Source organism: Hemitrygon akajei, chromosome 13, assembly GCF_048418815.1.
Source record: "Hemitrygon akajei chromosome 13, sHemAka1.3, whole genome shotgun sequence".
Taxonomy (NCBI): Eukaryota; Metazoa; Chordata; class Chondrichthyes; order Myliobatiformes; family Dasyatidae; genus Hemitrygon; species Hemitrygon akajei.
The window spans coordinates 34,894,881-34,907,789 of record NC_133136.1 but is presented as its reverse complement, the minus strand read 5'-3'; the positions used below and the strand labels follow the sequence as shown (position 1 = coordinate 34,907,789).

The window sequence follows — 12,909 nt, the reverse complement described above, 5'->3', positions numbered from 1 at the left end:
CCTGTAATTTTAATATAGTATAAAATTATATTAAGTAAATAGAAATGGTTACAATACTATATTTATGTTGCCTGAAATCAGATTTTTAAAAGTGTACACAAACAGCACCCTGTTATTTCAGGGGTAAACTCCAAAGGCAGTAAACTTTCATCTTCCTGTCAAAGAAAGCAAACGTATCTTTGAAATCAAAGGGACTTATTTTAGCTGGAGGACTGTCATTAGTGTTGTTTTGCAGAGATCTGTACTGAGACCTCTGCTGTTTATGATGTATATAAATGACCTAGATGAAAATGTAGATGAGTGTGTTAGTAAGTTTGCAGATGATATAAACATTGGTGGTGTCGTGGATAGTGTAGAAGCCTGGCAAAGAACACAATGGGATATATTCTATTGTAGTCATTTGCAGCTGTGTGCCGAGAAATGATAGATGGATTTTTATCTGGCCAATTATAAAGTGTTGCACCTTGCAAAGAGACAGTACACTATTAAGGGCACTGCTGATGAGCAGAGGAATCTTGGAGTCTAAGTTCATATGCAGCTCCCTGAAAGTGGCTACACGGGTTGATAGGGTGGTTAAGAAAGCATATGGTTGTGATGGACATTCACTGTCCTAGGCCACCGCATAGAATCGTAGCTTTCTAAATACAGCATCTACCACTTCTAAGATAAAAACAAAATGTAACTAAACTTCTACCCAAGTTTGTTTGGTTTCTGTTCATAGAGTCTTCAGTCCTTAACATGTAAAAGGCAAGCACTAATCAGTTTGAAGTTAAAACAAATTTTGTCTACAGAGCAGCTTTGCAAACAAGGTCTTATTGTAACTCAGACTTGCCGGCTCATGCCACGAGGCTAACTGCTGGAAAGATGTAATATAAGACAAAGTGTTATTTAACTTGGGTTATTTTTCAAACACACAAGCTGACTCTTAAGTTGCTTAGTTCAAGGAAGCTTGTAGCCTAGATGGTTAACATCCTCTAGCATATCAAATAACTGAGGTGTTCATAGTTGGAAGGTTTTATGTACTCAAAGAAGCTAGCTTCACAGCATTTACAGCATTGATTATGGAACGATGTCTCCAAAAATGTTTTTAGACCATTTCTGTTAAAAGAATATCTGAGGAAATATCATATACATGTGAAGTCAATCAAATGGAAGAAAATGGTGTAAATGTAGAAAGCTCTTCAGGCTTATTAGGAATAGGGTTAAGAACATCAAGGGACATGGAGTGAGCTAGAATCCATTTTTCCAGCTTCAGTTTCTGCAATGGATGACTTGTTCATCTGCATTGTGGTATGTCTTTTTTTTAGGAATTGTACCTGTGTTTTAGGAATCCTTTGTGTTTGAGAGATCCTTTGTGTTTTAGAAATGGTTCATGATTTGGAAATGTTTAAGATAGGAATCCTGTGTGTTTTTAAATGTGTTTTAAGAGTGCTATTTGCATTTAAACACTATCTTTTTCCAAAGTTTTAAGTATCTAATACCAGAGAGTATGCATTTCAGGTGAGAGGGGGTAATTTCAAAGGAGACGTGAGAAGCAAGTTTCTTGTACACAGTGAGAGTGGTGGGTGCCTGAAATACACTGCGTGGGGCAGTGGTAGATGCAGAAACTTTAGAGACTTTCAGGAGATGTTTAGATAGGCAGATGACTGTGAGGAAAAAAGGAGGATATGGGCAATGTGTAGGCAGAAGAGATTAGAAATATGATTACTAATTTAATTAGTTCGGCACAATATTTGGGCTGAAGGGCCTGTTCCTGTACTGCACTGTTCTATCTTCTATTTCTCACTTAGGTAATGAAATTGCCACAGTTCCCAACACATGCATTGAAATAATCACTGTCCTTCATACTGCCCACTATATCTGGGAATCTGCTCTGAGCTCTATCATAGCAATAGACTCCCAGAAGAGCCTATCAGAGGTTCTTTGATAAAAATGTAACTTCACCATTAAATTGTGAGAATCACTTTCATTTATAATCGGTCAAAAAATTTGAGCATCTTGGAAGACACTGAACTTCTCCCCAGTGGATTAGATGGTTTACAGGTTTATTCTTTTAATATTCCCTTCCCATCCAGTCCACCCATATTAGGGTGTTAAACTGATTTTATTTATCAGTTAGAAAAGGCATCTTAACATTTAAAACATACTTACACATCAAAAAGAACACTTTAGAATGTATGGGCCAAAAGTGAACAAAGGGGTGGGAACCTTAGTCGGCATGGACTAGTTGGACAAAAGAGCTCATTTCCATGCTGAGTGACTCTATAACTCTAACTGTTTTAAGCAGCTTATAGCAGAATAGTCTCATCTTGTACTTTGATATTTCTAAGCCGTATGTTATTTACAGTTTACTTTTTTCAGTAGATGAATTTTTCATAAATTGCTTACATTTAATACCCGAATTTCAGCTTCTAGCAGCCTCTATTTATATCTTATTCAAACTCAATCATTTATTTTTATAGTTATTTTCTTATAATTTAATTGAATAAGAAATTTATTTGAAGAGCCAAATCTAGACTTAGGGAAAATGTACTGTTGCAACACATATAACTGCATTAGGTAATTACATTTTCAAATGGATTTACAGTTACAGCCTCTCAGTCCTGGGTAACTGCACTTCTTGGAAAGTGCAAAAAAAAAGCATTTTATTTTGAGAAAAAGCACACAAAATATTTCAGAATATTTATGTATAGTATCTTTCCTTCCATTGAATTCAATGGACTCAAAAGTAATCTAACCTTCTTAACTTGTCCTGCTAATTTAAAAGATATATATTTATATCCTCCATTCCCTTTGTTCTACCAAGCCACTTAATTTATATTATCTCTCCTTATTCTACCTCCCAAGATGGACCTCTGTTGTGTTAAATTTCAAATGCCTAACTTCTACTTATTGCACCAATCTATCTTTGTTTCTCCTAAGGTCTCTTAATGCCTTTGTTCTTGCTTTCTGATAGTTGTATGCTTTGAAATCATGTCCTGTGTTCCCATGTCTAAGTCAGTAATAAGGATCAAACACAACAGTAGCCATTACATTGTCCCTCCAAGCCCAAACCACATTTCATTTCAACCTTAGAAGCAACTGTTCACCAATTTTTTCATCTTTTCTAATCCATTAGTCATTTAAAGAAAATAATCTCACAATTTCTCCTTCTGTCTTTGGCCTTCAGTTTTGCCAAATAATCTATTCTGTGATAACCATATCTAAACACCATCCCATCTGCTTCAAGTGTTTGATGTTGGTCTACCAAAAATGTATTAAAACAAACTGAAGTTTTCAAACACTGCACTGCCAATCACAAAAAGATGTATTGAATATCATTTTCTCCAAGTTGTTTTTAAGAAATCTGCAAATGGATTCTGAATGCTTGGGCTTATAATCCAGTATGCATTAACAGCATTTAAATTATAATGGAAGCTTTATCCAATATGTATTATAAGTATTCTTCATATAAATCACAACCTGTGAATTCTTTCATTACAACAATCTTTAAATTACAGTGGCCATCTGGACTCAACAGTTCCAGGAATTTACAATTAAGCTAATTTCTTACTAAAGTATCAAATTCAAGGAAGGCTGATCTACTTCAAATGGGGAAAAAATTCAATATGCATGTTAATATTTGGATAACTGCACTGATAACCGAATGTATCTGAGCTTGCAACAAAACTTAAAAGGCAAATACAAAGTTGTATTTGGAGTGCAATTATTTTCTGACAATACAATCCACTCTTACAGAATGAGAATGCAATTGATCACTAAGGTTAATTCTATAACATGGACATAATTTTGTAAAATAGAACCATCAAGGTTAGATCAAAAAATGCTTTCACTCGGACTTGACAGTGGGAAAAAAAAATGGTTTCCTATTACATAAAGTAGTAGTTGTAGTAGTTGTGCAATCACTCATGTTGAGTATGATGTTCTTCTAAGGGGTTGTCTATGGTGAGTCCTCAGGTGGCAGTGGAGGCTGATCTGGGATCCACATATTCTGGTGTACTGTGAACTCTGTGGTGTATGCGATCAGTCTGTTCAGTGATTGGGTCTCTTGGTTGTTCAGTCTCTACTTTAGCAGCCGTTACTTGTTCTGTGCAGCACAACGGGATCGCTCTTATCCAGTGCAGCTCCCTCTTGAACAGATTTCCTGCTGGTGTACCTATTGAGTGCAATGTCTTCCTACTTCTTAGATGTGGTGTTGGATTTCTTCCAGCTGATTTTGAAGCATTTCCTTTGTCCTTCATTGCATTAAGATTTTCCTTTATTCAATAAAAATTTGGTAACTCATCACTTACATTGGGTGGAGCTTGGGAGGACAATGATGACTAATGGCGACTCCTTTGCTTGCATCTTTGGAAACAGCTCTATTCCTATCTTTAATAACTCTATCTTTCCCTTTCAGGGTTCTTTTGAAGACCCTGACCTGGCGTTACACACTGACTTTGGTTCTTTGCGGGAATGGGACCTGCTGTTGGGGTTTCGCGACTGGCTGCTATTTGATATACCAAGGCCTAGAAGATTAGTGCACCTTCAGGGTTCTGGGATTTCGTGGCTCTGGAGGTGGGCGGACTTGAGGTCAGTGTCTCCACAGGAAACTGGTGTGTCGTGGGAGTACAAGGAAGATCAAAAGCAGTGAGCTGGCTGCTGGCTGAGTGCCCAGAGACCCGACGTCTTTGGACACAGAGCTTGGAAAAAGTGATACAACAGACTTTTAACATCATAAAGCAGTGAGTTGTTTGTTATGTCTCCCCTATCGCTGTGAAACGGGGACACCTCTTTTTCCCTTATTAAGGAGAGATAGACCCTGTGTTATGTCGAATTACTGGGTGAACAAGTAGTCTCTGCGGTACTGCAAGTCTGTGTCTTTATTGATGCTTTGCTGCACGCTTGAGTGCTCAGTGGGGGGGGGGGTGCCGATGCTGTTTTTGCTGGGGAGTGGGGATCGTTGCTTTGCTGCTGCTTAAGTGTGGGAGGGGGGAGCTGGGGGGGCTTTGTGGTTCTAACATTTAACTGTCATTCAGTCTTTGGGGCACTCCTCTGTTGGTTGCGAGGAAGAAGAATTTCAGGATGTATATTGTATATATTTCTCTGCCATTAAATGTACCTTTTGAAGCTTTGAAACAATCAAAATAACGTATTATTTGCAGTCTTTAAGCATAGTACAGTCCAAGGTGTTTCACATGAATATACACAAACATGCACATTAGATGACAGAATAACAGACTGTAAGGGGTGCAAGATCAGATAACTATAAAATCTTGGTCAAAACAATTAGGCTTAAGGGGAGTCATGGAGGAGAGAAAAGCACAACTGCAGAGAGCTTCATAGAAGGAATTCCAGAGAGCAGGTCTAAAACAGATCTGTCAACAGTAGAGTGAAGACAGTCAGGGAGACACAAAAGCCCAGATTTGGAGATCAGTTCATGGAGCATAGTTGGGTTAGTTTATATTACATGAATAGAACTGGACAAAGCTACAAAATGAATATCTTTAGTACTAAATGTTAATCAATTTATTTATACATACACATACAAATCAATATTATTTCCATAATTATCAAAATGATATCAATAACATGGTAGTCTCATAAATAATTGAGTATATCCTGAATGAAATGTATCTTCAATAATGATCTCTAAAGTATTGTTGAAAATCAATTATTTCAAGATACAAGCTGAGCTGTAAGCTTACTGTTGTTTCATGCTGTGTGCAGTCCTTTGCAGAAAACTTCAGCACACATCCAGTGTATCAGTTGACAATATCAGATAATTCCTCATTTTATAATGACAGTCTAATCCCCAATCAGATACAGAAATAATAACACATTTTTTCATTCAAGTCCATGACAACTGAAAATTAGCAGATAAAATGCAACTTTTCGGAGCAGAGATTGGCTGTTACTTTTTTTAAGGCAACAGATAGGGATATCAGATCGTTGTGTGCACTAGGCAGAGCTTAAATTGGGAAATATTTAAAAATTAAGAAATGAATACAGCAAGTGTTGATAACTTTAAAGAAAAGCATGAAGTGAAAGTAATCCCTGGATCAGTTAGCATCTGTAAAGAGCATAAAGCAAAATAGCAATGTAGTGAGGCAGTTCATGGGATAGCTTACAATTCAAATGACTTAGGTTTTATCCTGATCTTGGGTGTGAGCTAGATAAATAGATATTTTATTGATCCCAAAGGAAATTACAGTCTCATTGTAGCATTTCAAGCGCACAGATATACAAATATTAGAAGTAGGAAAAAGAAGTTACCTTAAAATAGGATGTACAAGATTTTCAAGTCAAAGATTACAAGATTTACAAAATTTCTAGTTCACGCTGCTAAGGTGGTAGTATAAGAAGTGATGGTCTATGTGGATACTGTACACTTGCCCAGTAACTGTGTGAATTCAAGCTACAGCATTCTAGTTCCTACCAAATTGTAAGGCATATGCTGGTAGATTGAATGAGGTAGAACTTCTCTCTTTACAACAAAGGAGGATGAGAGGTGACTTGGTAGAGGTGTACAAGATGATAAAAGGCCTAGATCAAGTGGATAGCCAGAGACTTTTTTCCCGGGGCGGGGGGAGGAGGTGAATGACTAATACCAGGGGGTACAATTATAAGACGACTTAGCAAGGTATAGGGGGATATCAGAGGCAAGTATTACACAGAGAGTGGTGAGTACGTGGAATGTCCTGTCAGGGGTGGTGACAGAGGCAGATTCTTAGGGACATTTAAGAAAGTCTTAGATAGGCAAATGTATGACAGAAAAATTGAAGGCTCTATAGGAGAGAAGAGTTAGAGTGATCTTTGAGTAGGTTAAAAAGTCAGCACAATAACATGGGCTGAAGGGCCTGTGCTGTGCTGTAGTGTTCTATATTAACTAGCTGTTGTAATTTACCCCTTAATGGCAAAGGATCAAAGGAGAGATGACCAGATGGGACAGAATATATTACAGGGCTATAGCAAGATAAGACAGTGGGGATTTAGGGAAATGTGACAAATGGGATTGCCTGTGTTGGTGGCCTGCACAGGATGAATCGCTTCTTTTATGTTTAAGTAAGTGAGATTTGATAATGTTTTACATCCTTCATCCAAATGAAAGCATAGAGGCAGACTAGAATCTAGATTTATGCCTTTGGGCCATTTCATTTAATTTTCCACCTTGTATTGTGATCTGATTACTGGGATTCTGTTAATCATTGTTAATCACTCTTGAATGATTCAAATGAACTGCCATGCACTAATGGACTGTTCATCTCCGACAGGATTTATTCTGGTTGAGCTTCCTATGCTAAAGGGAGGCTGATAAATTGCTTGTTTATTTCATTGCCACTTTGTGTTCTTCTAATCGCCTTTGCTCTGTTCTGTACTTCACACTTGTTTTATTGCCCCCTTCAGCCTCAACATTCACTTATAAGTCCTGCATACTAACAGCCTGCATTCCTTAAACAACCAATGGATTTAAAAAAAAATTACTATCCAACACATTCATATTTCCTGGTTGGCTACCCCTTGCTGGGCCTGTCATGGCATTTCTCAATGGTAACTTTATTCAAATTCTATACACATTATGGGGGTTGTATGAAACAACGGGGTTACCACAACATCAAAATTTTAAGTGAAATATCAAGCACTGTTGCTCTGTCTGTTGCAAAAGATACAATCTTGGTGGCTACCGATTTCAATTTGATTTCCCGTTCTGACATATCTGTACGTGGCCTCCTTTCCTGCTTTGATGAGGCCACTCTCAGGGAGCGGGAGCAACACCTCATATTCAGTCTAGGTCGCCTCCACCTGATGCCATGGACAGTGATTTCTCTAACTTTCAGTAATTTTTCCTCCCTCCCTCCTCCTCTATTTTTCCACTCCCCATCCCGGTTACCTTCTCACCCCTTCTCTTCTCCCAAACTGCCCATCACCTTTCTTTGGTTGCCCTCCTCTTTCCCTTTCTTCCATGCTCCACCCTTCTCTCCGATTAGCTTCCTTCTTCTTCAGCCCTTCACTTCTTTCACCAACCCCTTCAGCTTCTTACTTTATCCCTCCTCTCCCAACCCACCCGCCTACCCCTCACCTGGTCACACCTATCACCTGCCAGCTTCCCCTCTCCCCATTTCTTATTCAGGTGAGGCCCCCTCACCGGGCTCATACGCAAACATGGCTCATTAGCCAACTCTGCTAACAGCTTCGTGACTCAGCGGTGAGAAGGTCACCTTTTATAAGCAATATACATCGAGGCATGGTAAGATTTGGGGTTAAATCAGACAAGAAAGTTGGGATGTTCTGGTTAATGGAGACCCGACTACAGTGAATGCTGTCTAAATACTCCCCAGACACAATTACCGGTTGGCAAGAAATAGCCACATATAATTATAAAGGAAGTGTATTCACTAATTTCAAACAGTTATTAAAAGAAAGAAAAAAAAATAAAAGGGCCCATCATAGTTAACCAGCTTAAATGTGCACATTATGTCTGAACTCATATTGTCCAAAAGCTGTGTATGATGGTTACTCATGGCGCTGGATTCTCATCACCAATCACTGGTAAAACTTCGTCTCTTGGACTTCTTCATCTTATGAAGCACTCCTTGCAATTGTAACTTCCCGTTGAATTGAATCCCATGGCCGTCTCTTCCAACCTTCTCTGTGTCTCCCGCCAAAAAAACCACAAACCCCACCACTGTCCATCACAAACCACTCTCCACCCAGCTCTCTCTAGAACCTTCTCCTAATTCTATCATCCTGATTGGCTGACACAAAATTTCTAAGTTGAACATCAGAGCCCATTATCTTTAGCTAAAAACAGAACATTCTACCAGCAGGCCACACTATTTTTACAGAAAGCTATGAAACGAAATACCCTACAGCATTAGCAGTAGAAATCATAACCAGGGCATTATGCAGGCTTCTCGCCGCCTTCCTTTCCTGTCCTAATGAATGGCCTCAACCCAAAATGTCAACTATTTATTCTTCTCCATAGATGCTGCCTGACCAAAAGAGTTCCTCCAGCATTTTGTGGCTGTTGCTCAAGACAAATGTTCAGCCCTTTAGGGACTCTAATGTCGGTAAAACACTTTTCTTCAAAAGTCTACAGCATTTTTGATAAACTCTCCCTGTTCCATGTGACCTTGAACTACTTGATCAATTTGCAGATGGTACATATTTGGAGAAATCCAAGGGTTGGATCCTAAAACTTAAACTCGTTGCAAAGCAAAGCTGGAAAATTTGTGCCATTGTAAAGTTGATCCAATAATATGGACAGAGATCACAGAATTTACTTGCTGATTGATGGGAACTGCAAAGGCTGAAAGGGACATTCCCAAAGCCAAACTAAATCATTGATTCCAAAAGTACTGCTTGTTCATCTGTTCACGCAAAGATGCCAATTGCAATCATAAATGAGGATGGCTTCTAATTTAACATCCTAAGGGAAATTTATGTACAAATTTGTTCTAATTTTCAGACATAGTCAATTAAATTCAAAAATTTCATAATAGGGCTGATGTTGCAGATAGCAAATAAGCCCCAATAACATTGGGATAAAATGATAAACTTGCCTTTGGAAAAACTTCCCAGGATGAATATGGAGACAGCCAGGAAAATTCTGTATGATAATACACTGTGCCTTAAAAGAGCTTCCCATATTATAAAACACAACATTTGCGATCACCAAATCAAGACCATATACAATCTAAGCAAATGAAATTAACTGTGTCAAACTATGCCATGTACTTATGCAGAACAGTCTTCTAAAGAACACCCAGTTTTTGTGACATTCAGTATTATTTTAAAATCATGAAAAGTAATTAAACAAATATAAATATTTGAATAGATTTAACATGAGAAAATAATACATTAGTTTGAAACAAATGCCAATTTCTTTCAAATACTTCCAAGCATTTCTGAACGGAGTCAAACGCTTTGGAGTACCTAAATTATCAAGCAGATGAAATGAAATGGAAATATTTTAAATAATAAATTAATAATAAAATAAATAATATTTTAAATATTACTTTATAGAAAGAATTTTTAAAAGTGAGTGGGTACTTAGATCACACTCTCGCACTCTTTCTCTCACTGGTGGCGAAGAGTTTGTTGCCGATTCCCAAGTCGGAGAACTCGGAGAAAAGCGATGCAGCAGACCTTAACACCATAAACCAGCAAGTTGTTTTGTTTATGTCTGCCCTTTCAAAATTCTTTTAAAATTATTTAAGGTTTATATTTTAGTTCTAACCTTCTATAATAAATGGAGAAATCATGTTGAAAATGGGGAAGCTATCGAATTTTTATCTCCTTATCTGGGCATTGTTAGATTATATTGAAGAATTACAATGTGTTCCTTTGTTGAAACCAGAAAAAAAACCAAGCTTTAAAATTCTGGCTTTACTTCTTTAAATTCATGAATGAGCTCAGATGAGGGAGCCACAGGAGTTACATGGACCAGATGGCAAGGCACCGAGGTTTACAAATGTTAGGATTACCCTGGTGTGGGGAAGGGTCAAGAGCTTGGCTGTGAGCATAAACAATGTAAATCAAACAGTCATCATGATATCCTCTGGGACAGCTTACTGTATTCTTGTAGTCTGAAAACTTCCATTATGACATCATCTTGCCTGACAACATGGGAGAACAATAGCCACAAAGAGTGAAATAGAAAACAGAGATATCGCCGTTGTCCCTACACTGCAATTTTCAACACTTAGAACATTCATTCATTTTGGCACTATTAAAAGTGATTTTGACATGTATGTATAAACCATCTACTCAGCAATTTATCTATAATAGTTCACGAGGATAAACTGCAGTCAACAAGTAGCAATAGATAAATCCAATACATTGATGCTCTCAGAAGTCAGCATTCTTCTTGCTTATTTCCTTTTTTTTTAAATTTATCTTACAAAGAGATTCTGAAACTAAAATTCACCATTCTGGTTCCTCTATCGATCTTTCCCTCAAAGTTGATGAGATACTGGAAATTGGTCACTGGAGTAATTTCAGACTTCCAAGGATGAGTAGCAGAAGTGAACGGATTTTAAAATAGCACGAGTTGAGAACATTCCCATGACCTTTAATGTAGGGCTGATCATTCTTAAGCAAAGACCCTGTTAGGGTAGTGTACCTGAGGGATACTGCGGCAGGTCCATAGATCTCTCTCACGGCTGCCAGGTCAGCTTCGAGCTGTGGATGCTTATGAAGTTCACCATCATAGTTTCCCTGAAATTGTAATCACAATTTAGTTAGTGTGCATTTAACCCAAGGAAGTATACATTGTGACAAATTAAAACTTTCCACTGAGAAGACAGATTGTTTCTAATTTCAGAAGTCTATCTAGAGTATTTCATTCTTTAACAACCCAACAATTTTTCTTTCAGTAATACTGTGGATGCTTAACTGCCTTTCCTGTTTAATCCAGAAGAAACCTCCCTTCATAATTATTGCCTATAGCTCTTGTCCAGCTTCTGGAAGTTTAAAGTAGTTACTGGCAGCATACCTGTTACATAGGAACTCACAGAATGTCGGGAGTGAAGCACCTCAGCCAGGAACATACAAAAAATGTTGTAAAAACTCAACAGGTCAGGCAGCATCTGTAGAAATGAGCAGTCAATGTTTTGGGCCAAGACTCTTCTTCAGGACTGAAAAGGAAGGGGGAAGATGCTAGAACAAAAAGGTGGGGAAAGGGAAATGAGGAGAGCTAGCGAGTGAGAGGTGAAGCCAGGAAGATGTCCAGCATTGTATTCACCTGTGCCCATTTAACTGGCTCATCTAACACAGTCAAGAGAATACAAAAAGAGGAGGCAAAACGAGAAACCATACCAGGAAAAGTGCAAAACTGTGGATGATGGACATCTCAAGTAAAGACAGATTAGGCAGCATTTGCAAAGAGGAAAGTAAAAGTTTATATTTCAGGCCAATGACTTATTCAGCGTTTTCTATTGGCAAATCAAACTACAAAGGAAAAAGCAATACGTGCCTGTATAACCAGAATCGAATAGATAAACAAGTCACCTGGGGCACCTGTTAACAATATTGTGTTTCAATTGCTCCTTTCACAGCCTGAGGATCTCTCAAGTCACTTTTCAACTAATGATCTACTGTTAATCTGCCCAGAATGATAAGACCAGCAAGAGTTGAAAAGGCCACATGCCAAGTGGAAAACAACAAGGCTTCAGGAGCAGATGGTAGTAGCCCTGCTGAAGCTCAAAAACTTGGCAAAGAGGAATGTAAGTCATTAATTTACAGCCTCATTTCCTAAGTCTGGGGATAGGAGGATATGGCAGGGAACCCTGGAAATGTGATAATTGAAAGGGGATAAATCTGTTTGCAGAGACTGCAGTGTACAGATCCTGTCATAGTCACCCACAGGCAAAGTCATCACTAGATCTTCCTCAACCACCTCCTCCCAGTGATTGATGAACAACTCTTAAAATAAGTGTTGATTCCATTCATCAACAGAAACAGTGGAAGATCTTCACTGTGACAGATTTCCAATATAATTGTACGCAGTAGAATCTTGTCCTTCTTGATATCAGAATGGTTTTGATTCCATCAACTGAGAAGGATTATGGAGCATCCTTCACGGATTTAGCTGGTGCAAAAACTTCATAGCATCATGAAACTCAATAGCACATAAAATGGACACTGGGCACCATTTGTCTATATCTAACATCTGCGACATGATGGCAAGTAAAACGTGATTTCAATCAACAGGCAAACCGCACAACAAATCTTCATGGAAACTCGAGTCTAGCTGAGGCTGTATTATAGCCCTAATGCTTTCTGTAATTTTTCTCACCTCAAAATTTCAACACACATCCAACAAGCGTCCTGCTGTTGTTTAAGCAATTTTACTTTCACTCAAGAAACAAGATCATTCCAAACTTCATCACTGAGCTACAGACAAGATTTCCAGCATCTGTAGATTCA

At 38.2% G+C, this 12,909-nt stretch overlaps 1 protein-coding gene across 1 annotated transcript in view; it reads right to left on the bottom strand.

Annotated features, from left to right (window-relative positions):
- parp8 (poly (ADP-ribose) polymerase family, member 8) overlaps positions 1-12,909 on the bottom strand; it is a 374,464-nt gene that overhangs the window by 160,884 nt on the left and 200,671 nt on the right. Inside the window, exon 7 of the mRNA XM_073064384.1 lies at positions 11,105-11,199. Within this exon, the coding sequence (XP_072920485.1) occupies positions 11,105-11,199 (95 nt within the window). The remainder of the gene's footprint in view (positions 1-11,104; positions 11,200-12,909) is intronic.